General features: G+C 44.0%; 1 protein-coding gene across 4 annotated transcripts in view; it reads right to left on the minus strand.

Annotated features, from left to right (window-relative positions):
* Window positions 1–22,127, minus strand: part of MYOF (myoferlin) — a 172,140-nt gene extending 150,013 nt beyond the window's left edge. For all 4 annotated transcript variants that reach the window (XM_047762378.1, XM_047762376.1, XM_047762377.1 and 1 more), the window contains exon 1: window positions 21,899–22,127. In XM_047762378.1, the coding sequence (XP_047618334.1) occupies window positions 21,899–21,986 (88 nt within the window). In that variant the 5' untranslated portion in view covers window positions 21,987–22,127. The remainder of the gene's footprint in view (window positions 1–21,898) is intronic.
* Window positions 22,128–22,736: the final 609 nt, after the last annotated feature.

Here is a 22,736-nt window from a genome sequence, read left to right on the forward strand (position 1 = left end):
TAAGGATCCGGCGTTGCCGTGAGCTGTGACATAGGTTGAAGACTCGGCTCGGGTCCCACATTGCTGTGGCTGTGGCGTAGGCCGGTGGCTACAGCTTTGATTAGACCCCTAGCCTGAGAATCTCCATATGCCGCAGGAGCAGCCCTATAAAAGGCAAAAAGACAAAACAAAAAAACAAAAAAAACCTACATTATCCAATGAGAAAAACCAAGTTGCTCAACAGTGCTCCCCTAACATGTTCCTGAACACATGATTCAGCCATACGTTGAGAACCAATCACAGGGGTCAAGTCAACCACAGATGGGTGGAACTTCTCAAGTGGAACCTCCTGCTGTTCCTAGTACTTGCGCATAATGTTGGCTCTAGTGGTGTTACCCTCTAGGGGGTGTTCACTCCCAGCCAGACATGTGTTAATCCTCCACAAACATCATTTCATTTAATCCTAGCAAGGTGAGGAGTAGGCACCATTCTTAATCCCAATTTGCAAATGAGCAGAGCAAGCCCAGGATGGTTAGATAACCTGTCCAAGATCACAGAGCTAGAAAGAAACCCTCTAACCCAAGACTAATCTGACCCTAACTTCCTATTTCTCTAGCTAATAAGGAAAGATTAAGAAGTTGGCATTAGCTCCTACCTTTCTGGAGAAATCCAGCTCAATCCCTTCCAAGAAGGAGACTCTGATTTTTATCAAAATGTGTACACAGTATATTTTATTGAAAGCCTATTCTCACACAAAAACATGTCAGCCCCCCCCCAAAAGGACATAAATTCCTATCTTCTCAGCAGCCACAGTCATACATTTAGATTATTCAATTATTCAATTCAACCTGTTTTTTTTTTTTTTTAAAGGTCTCAGTTGCAGGTGCTAACCATCAGATTAAATTACAGGAAACTTCTTCCCCTTCCCACATCCCCTGCCTCCCCCTGTTCCCATCTCTACTGCTATGAAAATGACTATTTCTTTTTTTGGAAAGGAGTTAAATGCTTTCAACCCAGAACATAATAACTGATTCTAATGCAAAATACACTCTGGACCATGACTCAAAGCATTCTTTGAGACATTTCCTGTTTTTTGATTAGCTACACTTGCTTCTCTCTCAGTTCTGTGAAGGTCACCACTGCAACAATTAACCCTCATGCCAACCTCCCAATAAGGCTTCCTGGAGAAGTGAACAAGCACTCCTTGCCAAGCCTCCACGCCCTCTTCCACAGAACCATTTCCTTTGCTGGTCACCTACCAAACAGCATGCTGAACTCTTATTAAAAAGGAGGGAGGGGAGATCCCGATATGGAGCAGTGGGTTAAGATCCGACTGTAGTGGTACGGGTTGCTGCAGAGGCACAAATTCAATCCTGGGGCCAGAGCAGTGGGTTAAAGAATACAGTGTTGCCAGCTACAGCTCGAATTCAATTCCTGGCCCAGGAACTTCCATATGCCACATGTGTGGCCATTAAAAAAAAAAGGAAAAAAAAAAGGATAGAAAGGAAAAAGTGAGGAGTTCCCATCACAGCTCAGCAGAAAACAAATTAGCATCCATGAGAATGAAGGTTCAATCCGTGGTCTCGCTCAGTGGGTGAAGGACCCAGAATTGCAGTGAGCTGTGGTGTAGGCTGGCAGCTGTAGCTCCAAATTGACCCCTAGCCTGGGAACCTCCATATACCACTGGTGTGGCCCTAAAAAAAAAAAAAAGAAAAGGTGAGAGGAACACCATGACTCATTAAGACTGGATTGATACATCCATGCTGAGAGGACGGGAATGATGGTTAATTTTTGTCAACTTCACATGCACCCGCATGTTCACTGCAGCACTATTCACATGGAAACAACCTAAATGTCCATCAACGGATGAATGGATTAAGAAGATGTGGTATATATACACAGTGGAATAATAGCCATAAAAAGAACAAAATAATGCTATTCGCAGCTACGTGGATGGAACAAGAAACTCTCATACTAAGGGAAGTAAGTCAGAAAGAGAAAGACAAATACCATATGATATCACTTATATCTGGAATCACTTTTCCACAGAAAAGAAAATCATGAACTTGGAGAACAGACTTGTGGTTGTCAAGGGGGTGGGGGAGAGAGTGGGATGGACTGGGAATTGGGGGTTAATAGATGCAAACTATTGCCTTTGGAATGGATAAGCAATGAGATCCTGCTGTATAGCACTGGGAACTATATCTGGTCACTTATGTTGGAGCATGATGGAGGATAATGTGAGAAAAAGAATGTATATATGTATGTGTGACTGGGTCACCTTGCTGTACAGTAGGAAATTGACAGAGCACTATACACTAGCTATGATGGAAAAAATAAAAATTATTAAAAATTTCTTTTGTCACCTTAGCTAAGCTATGGTGTCAGTTGTTTGGTCCAACACTAGTCTAGACATTGCCATGAAGGTTATTTTATAGACGTGATTAATATTTACAACCAATTATCTTTAAGTAAAGCAGATTACTCTCCGTAAGGTGGGTGGGCCTCATCCAAATAGCTGAAGGCCCTAAGAGGAAAAACGGAGGTTTCCTGGAGAAGGATTTCTGCCTCAAGACTGTACCAGAAATCCTGCCCAAGTTTCCAGCCTGCTGACCCGCCCTCTAGATTTCAGACTGCAACATCAGCACTTATTGAATTTCCAGCCTACTGGCCTGCCCCACAAATTTCAGACTTGTCAGTCCCTAGAGTTACATGAGCCCTCCCTTTCTCCTCCATTTCTCTCCATGTGCACACACACACAGAGAGACACACACAGACACACACATATCCTACTGGTTCCAGGGAACCAACTGATAATGCCAGGTGCACTTGGAAGTAACAGCAAATACAATTTACAAAAAGTAAATACAGTGGTAACACATTTCACATGCTTCCAAAGATAACACCATCTCAGTTGATCCCAACAATCCTGCAGGGAGGACGGTTTTTCTGACTGGACTTTCAAATCAATGAACTCTATTTCTCTGAGCTATTATCTCAGGAAGACATAAGATTCAACCATGGAGCTTGGAGTTCCTCTCATGTGAACTGAATGTAGACTAGGTGATCTCAGAGTTCCCACTGTGGCACAGTGGGTTGATGATTCAGCTTGTCTCTGTGGAGGTGTGGGTTTGATTCCTGGCCCAGTGCAGTGGGTGAAGGATCCTGCAATGCTGCAGCTACAACACAGGTCACAGCTCTGGTTTGGATTTGATCCCTGGCCCAGGAACTTCCATATGCTGCAGGTGCAGCCAAAAAAGAAAGACAAAGATAAAATAAAAAATAAAAAAAAAATAGACTGGATGATCTTTAAGTTTTCCTCCAGGTCCACTAGAACACGTGCCTTATGCAATTCCCCAGTCCTGACTGGTTAGATGGATGTGTTACTGAAATGGTGCCAGGAAAAGTGGGGGTGCAATTTACAAAGTTTCCAAAAGTAACTCAGCTCTTTGGTAGACAAAGTAGATCAGTCATGCATCTAAACTTGACCTCCCATTCAGAAATGCTTCTACATCTTCTCCAGGTCCCAGAGAAACATTCACCGACATACACAAAGACACCCATTATTTGGTCTAAAATTTCACAGACACCCCCCACCAAAGCCCTTCCATGCATGGCTGACAATTCTGAACTAGTCACTGTTTCCAGTGCTTCCCACGACTATCTCAGTTCATCTTCCTAAAAACCATAGGAGGTTAACTTCAATTATATGATCATCTCAGTCACAGAAGAAGAAACCAAGACAAGAGGGTAAGCAACTTATCAGAGGTCACACAGCTAGTAAGTGGTGGAGTAAACTCAGGCAGAGACACAGAGCAATTTCGATAACTGGGAGATTGAAACCAGACAGTGACTCCTTAAAGGCTGGGACTGTAGTTTATTAATATTAATCCCCCAGAGTCATTTCTCCATGATTTGAGTGAACTAGACTTGATAAACTAATATAAGTATTACTAAAGTTGCCTTATCGATTAGGTAAGAGAATGAACACAGTTCCCAGCGCACAGTAAGCACTAAACCAACAGGGGCTATTATTTCTTCTTACAGCAGCTGAGCAGCACCCGGTGGGGACCCCAGGAGGTTTCCCAGGCTGTGCAGCCCTCCCTGGAGGGTGAGGCCCCAGTGACTAAAGGAAGTGCCCAGTGGCCTGGCACAGCCCTGTGAAGCATTCTCTCATGTGGCTCCATTCCAGGCCTCTAAGGTCTGCCAGAGGCAGCTGGCAAGTGTGTAGTGCCTGCTCCTTCCTGGCAGTAGGCCTGGCAGCTTCCAGCACCTGCAAGAACCTCCACAGGAACTAGGAGGTAGTAAAGGCTCTGGGAAGGGCCAGCAGGAGACTACTCTGCCCTCAGTTCTTGGAGGGACCCGGGGGAGCATAGAGACGGTGGCCCATCCAGGTAAGTCTTGCTGAAGGAGTGTCTCTGACTTTTTACTTCCTGGCTGGGCTACTGCTCCAGGAAATGTTGCCAAACAAGTTCTAGGGGAAAGTTTTGGCCAAATGGCAACCAGAATACAAAGCGAGGTTGTTTTGTACATTTCTGAAACAGTCACTGATATCACTGATAAAAGGAATGCCGGGACGAAAAGGCAGGCTGGGTTATCGCCCCACTTTCTGCACCCAGTGCCCCAATGGCCTCAAGACCCACCCCTTCAGGCACACAAACTCTTGAATCAAAACCAGTCCTCAAAAGAGCTGTGGTGAAGCCCAGTCCACCTGAAAGACCCACACAGAATCTACTTCCTAAAAGCTGACCCTGGGATGAGGTCACATCTCACCTCTGCCAACTGTCCGGTCACGGGTGGAAGGAGCCCAGGTGTGCCAGCCACCTAGATCAGCTGCCTTGGCGAGGACTGAACCATGGGCCTCTTTGGATTCTTCATTTATTCTGTGTGTGAGCATCTACTCCGTGCCGGGCACTTTAAAAACATTCACGTCTAGGAGTTCCCATCGTGGCACAGTGGTTAATGAATCCAACGAGGAACCATGGGGTTGTAGGTTCGATCCCTGGCCTCGCTCAGTGGGTTAAGGATCTGGCATTGCCGTGAGCTGTGGTGTAAGTCTCAGATGTGGCTTGGATCCCGAATTACTGTGGCTGTGGTGCAGACCATCAGCTGTAGCTCCAATTCAACCCCGAGCCTCGGAACCTCCATGTGCTGTAGGTGTGGCCCTAAAAAGCAAATAAATAAATAAATACAAATTTAAAAAATAAAAACATTCACTTCTAATCCTTACAAGGGAGGTACTAAGATCCCCATTTTGCAGATGTGGAAACTGAGTTTCAGGGATATTAACTGACTTGCCCAAGATCACAGAGCTGAGCCTCAGGCCCAAGCCTGCCTCATTTCCAAACCTGTGCTCTTCCACCTTGGGCTGATGGTGCCAGGCAACCTGACCCATTTTCACCGCTTATCAGCTGGGTGACCCTGGACACTGACTCCAACTCTCTATACCTAGATTTCTTTATTAATAAATATGGGGACTTAATGCCTAGAAGTCATAGCCCCCAAATGCAGGCTTATAATAATCCATGCACTCTTCTAAGGGCTTTGTATGTTACCTGTTGCTATTATTATCTTTACTTAAGCCCAAAAGCACAAGAAAATTAAGTAGCTTGTCCAGGATCACCTGCTAGTAAGAAACAAAGCCAGAATCTTGATGCAGGTGTCCTGGTCCTAAGACTCAACTTTTCACATCTCTGACTAGCATGTTTCATGAGACATAATTTTCTAGATACTAAATTAAAGCTGGTACTCAGCAGAGTCACTTCGACACTGCTTGAGGGGACGAGGGGTTCCCAGAGTTTCAAAAGGGCCCCTGGAGGCCTCAGCATCCTGGATAAGGGGATGAAGAAGGCCACCTTGCAGGATTATATTGAGAACCAAAGAAGAGAGCATGAAAGTGCCAGAACACAGGGAGCACGTCTACAGGTAACATAACGGGTAGGCTTAGAATCAGTTCAAAAATGGCCTCCAACACACAACATGAAGAGGATCCAGTTCCTCTGCCCTCCCTGACTCCGAGAGATAGTATCTGGAGAAAACAGTCACCGAAAACAACTTCGAAGAGAAGCACAAAGGACTGAGTCAAAGGCTTAATAATGCCATCCTGTCCCTCCTGGGCAACAATTTTAGCTGAATTACAACACTCAGCTTCAGACCCTGGTGTCCCATAATGAATAAGGAATCTCTCTTTTTTGCTTGTTAGGGTCGTACATGTGGGATATGGAAGGAAGTTCCCAGGCTAGGGGTCGAATTGGAGCTACAGGTGCCGACCTATGCCACAAGCACAGCAACGCAGGATCCAAGCCAAGTCTGTGACCTATGCCACAGCTCACAGCAATGCCAGATCCTTAACCCACTGAGGGAGGCCAGGAATCAAACCCGCATCCTCACGGATACTAGTTGGGTTTGTTACCACTGAGCCATTTGATGGGAACTCCAGCAATCTCTTTAAGTGGGATTTTGGCCATGGCTAGCAGTTTAATCCACTGCACTCAGCCCTTCCTCCTACAGTGAGTGTGGCTTTGGCCTTGGGCTCTTGCACAAGTTAAGCTGGTCAGTTGCTGCAGGTATGAGGGAGAGCTGGGAAGTGGGCATGTCCGTGGACAGCTGCTTGTTAGTAGGAGGGGATGGAGGGTAGATTTAATGCAAGAGAGACGCCAAGCACAAAGAAAGCCAGACAGGCACAGTGTGATGCAAAGTGCATGGGACGCAGAGTCTAGGGTCTGGGGTTCTTGTCCTTGCCTCTTCCTGGTCACCCAGCTTAGGCCATTCTTGTTGTCTCTGAGACTCAAAGTCCTCATCTGTGAAATTCATGTAAACAATACCTGTCTTGGACAGCTGTCATCGTTGTTGTGAAGAACAAATGCGATCAAGACAAGGTAAAGGCTTTCTACACTGACAGTGCCCTGGGAGGAGGCTCCTTCCTCAGGCCACATCACACATGAGAGGCCACCTTAAGGTGGCCAGCGCATTGGGAAAAATCAGGGGGCATCTGAAGCCCCAGACAAGGTCTCTGAAGCTAGAGGTGTCTGGCTTAAAAAGGACCACTGCCCCTTTGGCCCCGACACTGGTCTAACCAGATGCCCTCAGGACTGTATTTGTCCAAGGAAAGATTCTGGATTGTCAGCCTTAGAGAGCTTATCCCTAAGCCCAGGAGCACTAACTATCCCAGGGTGGGTCAAATGCAGATGTGGCCAAGGCCCAGCCTCAGGACACAGGGATGTTACAGCTTCAAGAGTGGGTGTGTGAATCCCAGTTCCACCAGGAACCCGCTTTGGGACCTTGAACAAGGCAACCCACCCTCTGCAAAACTTAGCCTCTTCAGCTATAAAATGAAGGACTTCATTTTTTGGTGGGAATTAAATGAATGAATACATGCAAAGCTTTTGCTGCAAATGCTTTGCTCATCATCAATATAACCTGCAAAAATAATACCTCCTTTCCAGGAGTTTGTTTGTTTGTTTGTTTGTTTTTGCCTTTGTCTTTTGAGGACCACACCCTCAGCATATGGAAGTTCCCAGGCTGGGGCCTAATCGGAGCTGTAGCCACCGGCCTATACCACAGCCACAGCAATGCCAGATCCGAGCCAAGTCTGCGACCTATACCACAGCTCATGGCAACGCTGGATCCTTGACCCACTGAGCGAGGCAAGGGATCAAACTCACAACCTAATGGTTCCTAGTCAGATTCATTTCCACCACGCCACGATGGGAACTCCTCCTTTCCAGGAGTTTAAATTCATTTAACTCTGAATTCACTCAACTCTTGCTGGATCTACAGCTGGACTATAAGCTGTGTGCAGGCAGCGGCCAAGTCAGGTTTGTTCCCCATTTGACTCATAGTGCTGAGCCCACAGCTTTGCAGAGTACACTCTCAACCAATATTTGTTAAATGAGTTTATGCTTGAGAAGAGCAGTAGGAAGAAACAGCAGCAAAAAAGAGGATGGAGACAGGGACTGTCCAGGGACTGATTTCCAACAACGAGGAAAGGTAAGCAAAAAATAACTTTAAAAAATAATGAATAATAATGAATAAGAGAAGGGATTTTTTTTTTTAATTTATAAGCTCTGCTATTAGGATGAAAAGATGATGAACCAAAAAACTAAGAAATGGAGACTCACCCTGTCATTCAAATATTAGGAACTTAATACTTTATTCATTTATTTAATTTATTTTGTCTTTTTAGGGCTGCACCTGAGGCATATGGAGGTTCCCAGTCTAGTGGTAAAATCAGAGCTGTAGCTGCTGGCCTACACCACAGCCACAGCAATGCCAGATCCGAGCCATGTCGGCGACCTGCACCACAGCTCATGGCAATGCCAGATCCTTAACCCACTCACTTAGTGAGGCCAGGGATCAAACCTGTGACTTCACGGATGCTAGTCAGATTCCTTTACACTGAGCCATGATGGGCCAGGACCTTAATACTTTACACATAATAAGTAAGAGTTGTGGTCTCCACTAATAAAATGGCTCCTGCTTAACTATCAGGGGAACTGATTCATTGCAAAGTTATGTTGTCTCTGAGCTTCTGAGTCACAGAAAGTCCTAAAGGTTTTCATTACCCTGTGGAAACTCACCCCAGGGGGGCTGGGTTTTGTTCTTTCTTTCTCTTTCTTTCTTTCTCTCTTTCATTCCTTTGTTCGTTCGTTCGTTCATTCGTTCGTTCTTTATTCGTTCTTTCTTTCTTTTCCTTTTTATTCTTTTGTTCTTGGTACTTGTTCTTTCTCTTTCAGACTGGGTCCAGATGATCCCAGCACATGGAACAACTCAATCCATTCAAAGTGAGGAGGAAGGGTTCATAATTTGACTTGGCTGTCTTAAGCACACATTATGTTTTATCTCTGCAGCCATGATGACCTCCAGGAAGACACACAGAGGCTCCGGAATCAGGGAGTCCTGAGTTGCACCCTGACCCGAACCTGCCTCAGTTTCCTCATGGGTAAAATGAAGATCATAACAAGGCCCACTTCCTAAAAAGACCATGAGGACTAAATCAGATAATGCATGTGGGCATGAGCATAGCGTGCGAATTTAGTAAATGGTGGGGGTACAGTATACAGTTGTTACCATGCCAACATCTCCAGAAGGCCTAAGTAGCAACAATCACTTAAAGCATTTTCCATGTGTTTTTGTTTTCTCAATTATTCTCTGAGGTCGGGACTATTATCCACTCCAGACAACAGTGAGTGAGAGGACGTTGTGGATGCTTAACCCCTGTGGCTGTTCTCCTGCTCTCTGGGTGGTCCAGTATGGTCATTGATAACTTTATGTGTCCATGTCTACTGAAAGTGATTTAAATTCAATAATATTAATAATTCAGGAGTTCTCGTCGTGGCGCAGTGGTTAACGAATCTGACTAGGAATCATGAGGTTGCGGGTTCGGTCCCTGCCCTTGCTCAGTGGGTTAACCATCCGGCATTGCCATGAGCTGTGGTGTAGGTCGCAGATGCAGCTCGGATCCTGTGTTGCTGTGGCTCTGGCGTAGGCTGGCAGCTACAGCTCCGATTCGACCCCTAGCCTGGGAACCTCCATATGCCGCGGGAGCGGCCCAAGAAATGGCAAAAAGACAAAATAAAATAAAATAAAATAAAATAATTCAATTCATCAAGTCACACTGGCTGCATCTCAGTGATCAGTATCCACAGGTGGCTAGAGGCCATCATAGTAGACAGGGCAGATCTTGAATATTCCATCATAGAAAGTTCAGTCTATGTGAGTGACCTATATGAGTGTCCATCACTATGTGACATGTCTATGTGAGTGTCCATCAGACACTCTGCTCTAAAAAATTGAGCACATGGTAGCCACACAAATAAATGATTAATGCATTTTTAAAAAATTTATCCCCCCCTTTTATTGGCTATGCCCACAGCATGCAAAAATACCTGGGCTATGGATTGAACCCAAACCACAGCTGAAACCAGAGCCATAGTACTAACAACACTGGATCCTTAACCCGCTGTGCTGCTAGCGAACTCCTGAATTTTTTTGAAAAATTAGTAAAATAATCTGGTTTTTTTTTCACCAAAATGACTAGTTGTTTTGACAAAATACGAACATCATCTAGACCTCGTTTCTAGACTTGTAGTTTCACTTTCTAAAAGGAGAAGTTTCTGCATCAATTATCCTCATCCAATTTGCAAACTTTTTTTTTTCTTTTTGCTTTTTAGAGCCACACCCATGGCACATGGAAATTCCCAGGCTAGGGATTGAATCAGAGCGACACCTGCCAGCCTACACTACAGCCATAGCAACACCAGATCCAAGGTGCGTCTGCAGTCTACACCACAGCTCACAGCAACACCAGATCCTTAACCCACTGAGCGAGGCCAGGGATCGAACCCACATCCTCATGGATCCTAGTTGGGTTCATTAACCACTGAGCCACAAAGGGAACTCCCTGAAAACTTTTTATTTCCTGAGTCCCTAACCTAGCCAACTAGTTTTTCATTTTGCAATGTGCAAAGAGAGGCAGACTTCAAGAGGCGAGGTACAGATAAATATCTATTTTTAATCCAGATACCTTAAATATATCATCTCATTTGACTTTTATAACCTTCAAGGGTAGGTCTTATACCTACCTCAGAGCTAGGAAAACTGAGATTCAGAGAGGTTTCTTCCATTAATTAGACCAATGCTCTAATGTCAAGGTCAGAGGCAGGCTAGGGTTCCCCAGCCTTCCAGCTTCCTATGAGATGCAGCTTAATGGAGCCCAAAGAGCATGTGGAAACTCTGAAGTCCTAAATACTCAAGATCAGTTTTGTAGTTTGTAGCCATGGCGATCTGGTTTCATTTGGTCCTATCTGGTCCCCCTTGAACTGTGAGACCTTGAACTGAATGAATGAAGGGAGGAGTATCATTTATTAGTCATCTACTATCTGCCGGGCATTGAACTAGATGCTAGAGAAAGAGACATGGTCCCTGCCATTATGAAGCTTCCAATCTGATGGAGGAAGCAGAGAGAAATCAACTAAGAGAGAAAATACATAACTACATGTTCCAATAGGTGCCATGAAGGAGTAGAGGATGTTGGGTGAAAGAATTAAAGGGTGCCTGATCAAGGGCTACTCTGACCTCCCAGGATGTGCTTCTGGGAGAAGCAGGCTGGTCTCTGGTTCCAGCCTTGCCCTAGGGAGCCCAAGCCAACTGGAAGACCTGGTACTGAATGAGATCACTTGCCTTCCTCTGCTGTGGCTCCTACAATGACCTTGGCTACACAGACCTCACAAGGCCAGGGCTTCAGTGGCTGAGTGGCCACCAGGCTCTCAGGCTGCTGCTGGGCCCCTGCCAGGATGGCTTCTGGTCACAGGAGGGCTGCCTCTTGCTGGCCACTGAGGCTGCAGAATCACTGAAGTGATTCTATTTTTTTTTTTTTTTAGGGCTGCACCTGCTGCATATGGAAGTTCCCAGGCTAGGGGTGAAATTAAAGCTGCATCTGCCAGCCTATGCCACAGCCACAGCAATGCCAGATCTGAGCTGATTCTGAGACCTACACCACAGCTCACCACAACGCTGGATCCTTAACCCACTGAGCGAGGCCAGGGATCAAACCCGCATCCTCATGGTTACTAGTTGGGCTCATTACTGCTGAGCCACAAATGGGAACTTTCCACTTCAGTGATTCTCATTTTGAGTTAATGAGGCAAGTGTGAGCTGAATATCCATGTCAAGAGAGATTTGCTAACAATCTACCCATTAGGGTAACTATTAACTCCAAGCAAACAAACAAATAAAAAATCACAGAAATTAACAAGTGGTAGTGAAGACTGGAAACTTTTTGCACTGTTGGTGGGAATGCAAAATAGTGCAGCTACAATGGAAAACAGTATGGTGGTATCTCAAAAAATTAAACACAGAAAAAAAATTTAAACACAGAATTACCAAATGATCCAGCAATTCCACTTCTGGGTATAAACTTGAAAGAACTGAAAGCAGGAACTCAAAGAGTATTTGCACACCCAAGTTCATAGCTTGATTCACAATAGCTGAAAGGTTGAAGCAACTTAAGAGTCCACTGACAGATGAATGGACAAACAAAATGTGGTGTAGACATGCAATGGAGTACTACTCAGCCTTAAAAAGGAAAGGGATTCTGACACATGCTATGACATAGATAAAACTTGAAGACATTATGCCAAGTGAAATAAATAAGCCTGTCACAAAAGGACAAATATTGCATAATTCCGCCCATATGAGGTACTCAAGAGCAGTCAAATTCATAGAGACCAAACGTAAAATGACAGTTGCCAGGGGCTGAGGGTAGGGAGAAATGGGGAGTTATTATTTAATGAGTATGGAGTTGTTTGGGAAAATGAAAAAGTGAACAATGTGAAAGTACTTTATGCCTTTCAACTGTACCTTTAAAAATGGTTTAAAAGGTAAATTTTATGCTATGTTCATTAGATCACAATTAAAAGAAAAAAAAAAGAAGCTGCTATGTGCCTTGTTGAGAGGCTATGATGTGCTCTCACACATGAATCAGACATGGCTCTGCCTTCAAGCTGCTTGGGTGCCATCGCCAAAGGGCATCTCATTTATCCATGTAAGCCTGGGCAACCCCTCAGATGTCCCCCAGGGTTCTGTAGGTTCCCCGAGCAATGGGGAAGGAGTAGAGCATAAAAGGGGCAAGAAATCAGCATTTGCCACATAGCTACTATGTGCCAAGCACTATGATAGTGTTTTAGATACTTTATCACTGTTGATCCTTGTAATATCCCTGTGAGGTCATATAATTCTCCCCACTTTATAGGCGAGTAAACAAAGGCTCAAAAACATAGCTGCCCCAGAGATCTAGTTCCTAGTGATAAAGAAAAGACACTTAGGCTCTGCTCAGTCCAAAGCTCATCCCTTTTCACGTATGGCGTTCATTACGGAAGGCAGGGGGCCCCTTAACAGAGGGGCACGGGTCAGGTCAGATTACACTTTAAAGACGGACAGAAGTAGGTCTAATCCCCAAAATGGAGGGAGCTAAGCAGGGTGGTTCATGTTTTGAGCCCTCAGAAGCTTACCTTGTGCCTCAGATGCATCTGAGATCCCAGCTGGGTCTCTCCAGGGCGGCTGTATCCCTTGGCACAGCTGATTGGGCCAGGGGTGAACACCTGACCAAAACTGAACCAATTGGAGCCTTCCTCTCAAGAATCACAATTAAGAGACACAGGTGCTGTAGCAAGTGTGAAGTCAGGACCAAGTCACCTCCATGGTAACCCAGAGCCCAATGCAAGCTGCTTACTGCAAAGGAGCAGAGGTAAGGGTTCCCACTGATGCAGCCGAAGTGCAGAGAGGAAAAGGATGCATGTGCAGGGAGGGGCAGAGACCTGAGGCCCGCAACCCTGGGCAGGTATAGGGCTGGGGGGGGGGGGGGTGAAGGGCGCAGTAAACGCCTCCCCATGCGACCAGATTCTGGCTTCTCTCAGGGCCATGATTGTATTCTGGAAAATTTCTAACTTTAGGGGCAAAACTTGCACAAACCTGAGTTCCTTGCCATTAAACAACTGCTATCATGACATTTTACCCCTCAAATGGGACAACCCAGTTGAACCTTGTGTGAGTGAGACCACAGCTCAGCTTGGTTGAGGAAAAGCTCCCTGTTTGGCTTTGGGGAGAAGAGCAAAATATGTCTTTTGTATCACTTTCTATTCCTGTGCCTTTCTTCTACCTCTTCCTGACCTCCCTCTCCAGTCTCAGGAAGCTAAAGCTCAGGCTGGCCTCTGGCAGCACCACCCCACCCAGCCTTCTGGGGGTCCCATTTCATAGAAGACTGTGAAGAAGGATGGCCCAATTAGCCTGCCCTGTGAGGTCTTCTTATTAATTTAATTGAATCGAGCTGCTTCCTTAGTATCTTCTTCGTTAGTTCCTTCCTTCTCATTCTGGCCCTGAAATAAGCCCCCTCTGCCCTGGAAAGCATTTGCCTCAACTAGTAAACCATGACTAGAACTAACTGACTGACTAGAACCAATCTGTCCATAAGTGGCTTCCGACTGATTTATGAGTCAGGGGCAATCCCAATCACACCAGGTTACTCCTCTTTAATCCTCCATGGCTCCCTGGCCTTTTTTGTGCTGTTCTGAACCTGAAATGTCTTTCTTTTCATTATTTCTATCAAATTTCCACTCGTCTTTTTTTTTTTCTTTCTTCTTTCTTTCTTTCTTTCTTTCTTTTTAGGGCCGCACTTGCAGCATGTGGAAGTTCCCAGACTAAGTAAGGGTCGAATCAGAGCTGTAGCCACTGGCCTCTGCCACAGACACAGCAACGCCAGATCTGAGCCACATCTGCGAGCTACACCACAGCTCACGGCAACGCCAGATCCCTGACCCATGGAGCAAGGCCAGGGATCGAACCTGCATCCTCATGGATACTAGTGGGATTCGTTTGCACTGTGCCATAACAGGAACTCCATCCACTCATCTTTTAAAACTAACTCAAGTGACATCTTCTCCATGAAGCTAGCTTTCACACTTCCATCTGCTTAGGCATTGTCATTTTTGCATGCCTATTCTGGTTTGTAACTCATTCTTGTGTTTTAACCAGTTGGTTCCCTAAGCCTAAAGACCAAAGCTAACGTTATACGTATTTTTCTAGACCTGACTCCTGATATACTGTCTGCCACATTTTAAGGCTCCATAAAAGCAAATCCTACCACATAGGAAAGGAAATTTAGGGATTGCCCGTATGTGCAAATTCACATATGTATTCATTTAATCTTCAAACACCTCTGCAACATAGGAGATATTATTAAGAACCTGAAATTGAAGATTTTAATTCACTAGCTCATGAGTATTTCTGAAGTCAGAGGCGAGAATTGGGATCCTCATTCCTAGGCCTCCCTGGCTCCAAAGCCCAAGGCCTGTGCGCCCTCATGCCCAATAGGCTTTATATCCTGATGCTTAAAGCCAAGCCAGCTGATAAGGCTTAAAGTGTCAGAGGCTTAAAGCAGCTGTTCTGAGTGAAAACTCTACTCACACCCATTCAAAGCACATCCCGGCTCAACAGAACAGCTGTTCAGTAGAAATTACAAAGCAGATAAGGTGACCGATGACATATCATGATACATGCATTATGCATTACATACCACTGAATGTTTCATGCATAAATTTTTAACGTTAAAAACTGGCAACTTCACATTTTCCTTGCCAGGATCAAGAATGCAAAAAGTAGGGAGTTCCCACTGTGGCTCAGCAAGTTACGAACCTACTATCCATGCAGATACAGGTTCGATCCCTGGCCTCGCTCAGTGGGTTAAGGAACAGGTGTTGCTGTGAGCTGCAGTGTAGGTCACAGACAAGGCTCGGATCCCACATTGATGTGGCTGTGGTGGAAGCCAGCAGCTACCAGCTCTGATGTGACCCCTAGCCTGGGAACTTCTATATGCTGTAGGTGCAGCCCTAAAACAAAAAACAAACAACAGCAAAAAAGAATGCAAAAAGGAATACAAGGCCAATTTGCCCCTGGGTAGGAGGTGCTGGGGACTCAGTGTCCAGAAATGTGTGAACTGGCCCTTTGCCAAGCCTCATCCACAAAGCACCTGAGAGAATATTAAGTGTAATTCTTCCCTAAAGATGAGAGAATGGTGGACTTCTGATGGTTCATTTCAGGGCCAAGGATCAATGACTTTATAGCAATAAGATGTCTCAGATCTCCTGCCAATTTGTTATTTGCAGGGTCAACTTTTCCTATTTTTTCTTTTTAGGGTTGCACCTGAAGCATATGGAAGTTCCCAGCTAGGGGCTGAATTGGAGCTGTAGCTGCCGGCCTACGCCACAGGCACAGCAACTCGGGATCCAAGCCACATCTTTGATCTACACCACCAGCTCATGGAAATGCCGGATCCTTAACCCACTGAGCAAGGTCAGAGATTGAACCCACATCCTCATGGATACTAGTCAGGTTCATTACCTCTGAGCCACAGCGGGAACTCCCAGGGTCGACCTTTAAAACATATATATTCAACATCAGCAACGTCCTATATGGTGCAGGGATATAAAACCCATGCCTTCTTGGCAGAGCCAAATGCCATGGGGATGGAGAAAAGTCATCAGTACACCCAAACTGGACAAAGACCAGCACCCCTGGACACGCCTCAAGGGCATGCACTTAAGATATAAGATTTGTTGTGGAGGAGCAAAACAAGTCACATGGATTCATTTTTTTTTTCTCTCTCTCTTTTGTTGTTGTTGTTATTATTGTTGTTGTTGTTGCTATTTCTTGGGCCGCTCCCGCGGCATATGGAGGTTCCCAGGCTAGGGGTTGAATCGGAGCTGTAGCCCCTGGCCTACGCAGATATACTGTTACAATATACTATACAATATACTGTTAAATTCTAATTCCAGAGCCACAGCAACACGGGATCCGAGCTGCGTCTGCAACCTACACCACAGCTCACGGCAACGCCGGATCGTTAACCCACTGAGCAAGGGTAGGGACCGAACCCACAACCTCATGGTTCCTAGTCGGATTCGTTAACCACTGCGCCACGACGGGAACTCCCGGATTCATTTTTTAAGCTGTGGCTTTGTAAATGATGGAGAGCCTATAAAATGTGCCTTTGGGAACTGTACCTTTCAGAGCTCCCACGCCTCGATAGGGTGGTACCCCTTTCCTCTAGTGAGGTCTCCAAACCCTGTTTTCGCAGAATGATGGGAATGACTCAGTAGATTAAACCCTTCTGCCTTTCAGAGTATATTGTACAAATAATACAGCAGTTCTACAGTTGTACCAACACGGCATGGTTGTCAGTTTGAGCTGGTGAGAACCTTTTTGACTGGTCCTACCTATGGAAGTCACTGTGTGGGCCCCTCAGCAGGTGCCTTCACAGATGATAGTGCATGGGACCCACTGGATCTTCCCCCCATAACACTTCACTATTCTTAAATGGAAACTCATAGCTTTTCTGCTTACTTAAAAGGTTATTTTTTAAGTTCAACTCTTTTCAGACTTACAAATAGCAAAGTAGTTTTTACTTAAAAATAGAGAAGTGTCTATTGCATAAATCACAGCCTCCAGGGATCTCCACAGATCTGCTTCCTTTCAGATAAGCCATTAGAGGACCATTTTTCAAAAGAGGGACAAAGGATTCTCAGAGAGGTCAAGTGCTTTGCTCAAGATGACAGAGTTGATGTGCTCATTGCAGGGATCCTAGAAATACCTAGGATACCACTCCAGAAACGTGTCTAGATGAAGTAACAGGTATCTGGGAAAATAAGTAAAAACATGACAATTCTTTGATGACCATCCAGCCTACAGCAGTAAACATTCCAAAAAGACCACAAAGATCTACACAATACCATAAATGAGAGGCACTTCTGGCTAATGGAATGGGACATCATGATAAGCTATAAGAAAACTGTTATAGTTGCAACAGTTACGCTCCTTAGTAGTGGAATGTCTCACGTGAACAGTGTTGCCACATTGTAGAAGTACAACATGAAACTGTGCAAGAAAATTTCCTCTCAGTCAGTCTTTTCAAGAGATTTGACACAAAGGCCAGAGATGAGCCAAACAGAAGTCAATGGCAATATCCACCAAAACCATCTTTAAATGAAAAGCCAAGAAACACACAGAGAATCTGTCCTTCAGAAATGCACACATTCACAAAGATATTCAGCATAAGGATGTCCACTGCTGCCTCATCGCTAACACAGAGTAGTTGAAACAACTTAAAGTCTTTAGCAGAAAGTCAGAAAGAATTCAAATCAGACTGTTCAGAGTGGTTACCCCTAGGTAGCAAGAGTGAGGAAAGAGAAAATGGAGGCACATGGTGAGAATTTTCACTTTTTAGTTGTATATATCCTTCCAGATTATTAGCTGGTTTTGTTTCCACATGCATAAATGTTTTATTAAAATTGTTACAATATTTTTTAAGAATTTTAAAAGATCTGGGGGAATAACAGTCTGTGAAAAAATTGTACACAGAAGCTTTCTTTGGTGCTTCCTTGATCCTCTTGATCCTCCGTTACAGCTTTTTACATCTTTTTTGTGTGTGTGTGTGTTTTGTCTTTTTAGGGCCACACCCTTGGCATATGGAGGTTCCCAGGCTAGGGGTCGAATTGGACATGTAGCCACCGACCTACAGCACAGCCACAGCAATGCCAGATCTGAGCCACATCTGCAACCTACATCACAGCTCACGGCAACACTGGATCCTTAACCCACTGAGCAAGGCCAAGGATCGAACCCGAAACCTCACAGTTCCTAGTCAGATTTGTTTCCACCGTGCCACGATGGGAAATCTGGCTTTTTACATCTTAATCTCCCCACTTTCCCTCTGCATCTGGCTTTGCTCCATTCCCACTGATGGACATATGATGGTATCAGGAGCCTCAGTTTTGTCAGAAATTAATGTTACTTAATTTTACCCAGTGCTCAAAAGGTACATCTGGAAAGGGGTTTAAACCACTAGAATAGATTGAAAGCAAGAAAAGTGCTTTCAAAGTCATAACTATGACTGCCTAAGGCAGCACCTTCTACATCATGCTAAACGCAGGTGTTCAATACATGGAATGGTAAAATTATAGAACCTTAAAGATGGAACAAATCTCAAGGAGATCAAATTCCCATCTTCCCACAGCTGAGAAATTTGAGACTTGGCTGGTTAAATCTGGCTCATCGGCTATTTTGTCAACACCAGCCAGAGTCCAGATGTTCCTACTCTGAGTAGAGTTGTTTCTTCCATTAGGTTGCTTGTCAGATTAATAAATGAATGAATTTACCACTCAATTTATATAACCAAAGGAGACTGGAAAAGAGACTGAAGTTAAATAATCTAGTAAATGTAAGGGTTTAGATGGCCTATATTTGTCCACTTGAACTAAAGTTTTCCACTTTCAATTGAGTATTTATGTTCTTAGCCTTAGGCAGATATACTTTAGTAATTAAAAATTTTTGACCAATGCATATACACTCCAGATAAATAACAAGTCAGATTTCAATATACTGTTAAATTCTAATTCCTTTATAATCTATATGACTTGCCTCAAATAATATATATTAACAGATTGAACCCAACATATTTTTGCATGTCTTTACATGTCAAACTTTTAGTGCTAATTCCCGATTTTATAGCTGCTTCAAGAAAATAATTTAAAAAAAAAAAGATTTACAAAACCACAGTGAGCTATCACCTCACACCTATCAGAATGGCTATTATCAAAAAGGCAAGAAATAGCAAATGTTGAGGAGGGTGTGGAGAAAAGCGAACCCTCCTACATTGTTGGTGGGGATGTAAATTAGTGCAGCCACTGTGGAAAACGGTGCAGAGGTTCCTCAAAGACTAAGAATATATCTACCATAGGAGTTCCTGTCACGGCTCAGTGGTTAACGAATCCAACCAGGAACCATGAGGTTTCCGATTCGATCCCTGGCCTCGCTCAGTGGGCTAAGGATCCGGCGTTGCCTTGAGCTGTGGTGTAGGTCACAGACTTGGCTCAGATCTGGCGTTGCTGTGGCCGCGGTGTAGGCCAGTGGCTACAGCTCCAATTAGACCCCTAGCCTAGGAACCTCCGTATGCCACAGGAGCAGCCCTAGAAAAGGCAAAAAGACAAAAAAAAAAAAAAGAAAAAAAGAAAGAATATATCTACCATATACTTCAGCTATCCCTCTTCTGGGTGTTTATCCAAAAAATACAAAAACACTAATTTGAAAAGAAATGTGCACCCTATGTTCACTGCAGTATTATTCACGATAGTCAAGGTAGAAAACAATTTACATGCCCATCAATGGATGAATGGATAAAGAAGATGTGGTATGTATATGCAATAGAATACTACTTATCAATTAAAAAAAAGTTAAAAATATTGAAGTTCCCATTGTGGTGCAGCAGAAAAAATCTGACTAGTATCCATGAGGATGTGGGTTAGATCCCTGGCCTTGCTCAGTAGATCAGGGCATTGCTGCGGCTGTGGCAGAGGCCAGCAGCTGTAGTAGCTCTACTACAACCCCTAGCCCGGGAACTTCCATATGCTGTGGGTGCAGCCCTAAAAAGAAAAGAAAAGAAAAAAAAGGAATCTTGCCATTGCAACACCATGGTATTATGCTAAATGAAATAAGTTAGAGAAAGACGAATACCCGATGATTTCACTCACATGTGGAATATGAAAAACCAACAAATTAAACCAAACCAACCATGTAGATACAGAGAACAAAGCAGTGGTTACGAGAGGAGGAGTGGGGAAGAAGGTAAAATGGGCGAAGGGGATAAACTGTGTGGTAAAGGATGGAAACTAAATTTTTTGTGGTGTGCATGCTGTAGTGTATACAGAAGCAGAAATGCAACGTTGTACACATGAAGCTTATAAAATGTTTTAACCGATGTTACCTCAATAAAAATAAAATCAAAAATTAAAAAGAGAAAAGGTTTTTTTATTTGGCCATGCCCACAAAACATGAAAATTCCCGGGCCAGGGAATTTTCACCACAGCAATAGCAATGCCAGGTCCTTAACCACTAGACCACTAGGGAGCTCCAGAGAAAAGGATTTTTAGAAAGAATATATGCAAAGGAACTCTGATGTAACATGACTACATGACATTCACTAAGCAGATTCTCAAACCACATTGTCCTTTAAGAATCCAGCTTTCTGGAGTTTCCACTGTGATGTAATGGGTTAAAAAATCTGACTGCGGCAGCTTGGGTTTCTGCAGAGGCAGGGCTTCAATCCTTGCCTGGCCCAGTGGGTTAAAGGATCCAGCACTGATGCAGCTACACCATAAATTTAGTCCCTGGACCAGGAACTTCCATATGGCTTGGGTGTGGCCATTAAAAAAAAAAAAAATCCAACTTTTGTCCCCCAAATCTTTTTTTTTTTTTTTAAACTAAACAGCCATTTAACATCTTTGGGTTTCTTTTTTTTTCTTTTTTTCTTGCATTTTTCTGCTCATCTCATAGGGAGAGATTTGAGAAAAGGAATAGAGATAAAATGGACAAAAGAAAAGAGAAAGGCACACGTTTACTCAGAAACTAGAAGGGAGTAGTTTCCTGGAGGAAAAGAAAAGTGTGGCAAGGTGTGGTCCCACTTTCTTTGCCCTCTCCTCTCATTCTTTGTCCATCCCTACTGCCAAAAAGTTAACTAGCAATCTTACCAGTAACCTTTTTGCAAACAGAAAATGATAAAGCTCCTAACTTCAGATTTAGATGCACCACTCCAGCCCAAGTGGAATCACTACAATGCATTGGAGTATGCCATCACACCCTCCAGTCCTGTCCCCCTCCATCACATCAAATGTCATGAAAAATAACCTGCTGGGATTACAAAGGCCTTTTAAAGACAACCTAGTCTAAAGTCCCCTCACCTGTGTTGCAGAAAAGAAAACTGACATCCAGAGAAATGAAGTCACTTGCCCAAGTCATTGAGCAAGTCCAAACTAGATACCCAAACTGCAGACTTGCATTGTTCAAGCTCTACGAGCAGTTTAAAAGCTACAGAACATACGAAAAATACCCAACTTTGGAGAGATGAAGAACAATTACAAAAAGGCACAAAAGAACATGAAAACAAACCAAAATAATTTTGCTCCACCTCCCAGAAACTCAGACACAATAAAAGCAGCAGGAGGCTGTTTTACAGAGCAGTAATACCTCGGAAAGTTTAATTGGCTTTTTTTTTCCTTTACTCATTTCTCACAGGCAAAGGCAATAAAAATGCACACAAGACTGCTGAAACACTTACTCTGAACCAACGCAGACCTTTTTGGTACCTGAATTTGGAGATCAACAAATACATCTTTCCTTCAGAAATCACAGAGCCCTGGGGAAAATTAAATGCCTTCCAGAGAAATGGTCCTCTCCCCTGACCTGCACAGGTAACAAACTCCAGCTAAAGCCGCAGAGACTTTTATAATTCACCTATACGCTGACTTTCAAAGAATGGGACCCAAGAAACTAACATTCCCAAAGGGCACTGGAAAAAAGGAATCCTTTTCCTTACCTTTAAAAATAACAGAAACAATAGGATCCGGTTTTCCAAATTTCGTTTTAGGGATGTTGCTGGCAGATTCCACAATCACTCGAAGCATGGCTCTCGATGGGCAAAAAGCAAGTTTCAGCAACCAAGTTCAGAGCAAGTTTCAGCAATGAAGTTAGGAAGACCTGGGCGCTGAGGCTCCGGGCTGCGCCGCCCGGGAGAGAAGGCGGGGGAAGACTTCTCCCGCGAAGAGGGAAGAAGGAGAGGCGATGGGTGGGTCTCTGACGGATTATTTACTGAAGGTTACGTGTAAACTGATATCCAAAGGCAGCGCCGCAGGCACCTACTTAAGAATTCGAGAAATGTGGAAGTGAATGGGACAAAACCTCGACTAAAAATAACTACGGGCAACAAATGAAACTGAAAAGGGTTCGGAGCTGATAAACGTGTACAGGTCAGGAGACCCCCGAGACCCTGCCGCTAAAAGCAACAATTCTTGAAGCACCATTAATTGGTTTCCCGTTACCCCTTCCATTCTCTTCTTCTTTTTTTTTTTTTTTTTTCCATTCTATTCTGAATCTCAAGGAGATTTAAAACTTTAATCGATCCTTTTCTTTTTTTCTTTTTCTTTTTTTTCTTTTACCCTTTCTTCTGTAGTACTGTGGAACACACCCACTCAGCATCAATTTAGAGAACTTTTTTTTTTTAAGTCAGCTAAAGGGTGCCCCCTGTTGTACAGCAGAGAAATAAAAGAGTTTATTTCAAGGAAGCCCAAATCCAGAAGCGGTAATAGTTTACAAAATTGGTGTCTTGGGACTGATCCTTTTCTTTACAAAAGGCCTCAGCATAGGATTTCCTAAAA

This window comes from Phacochoerus africanus, chromosome 15 (assembly GCF_016906955.1).
Source record: "Phacochoerus africanus isolate WHEZ1 chromosome 15, ROS_Pafr_v1, whole genome shotgun sequence".
NCBI lineage: Eukaryota > Metazoa > Chordata > Mammalia > Artiodactyla > Suidae > Phacochoerus > Phacochoerus africanus.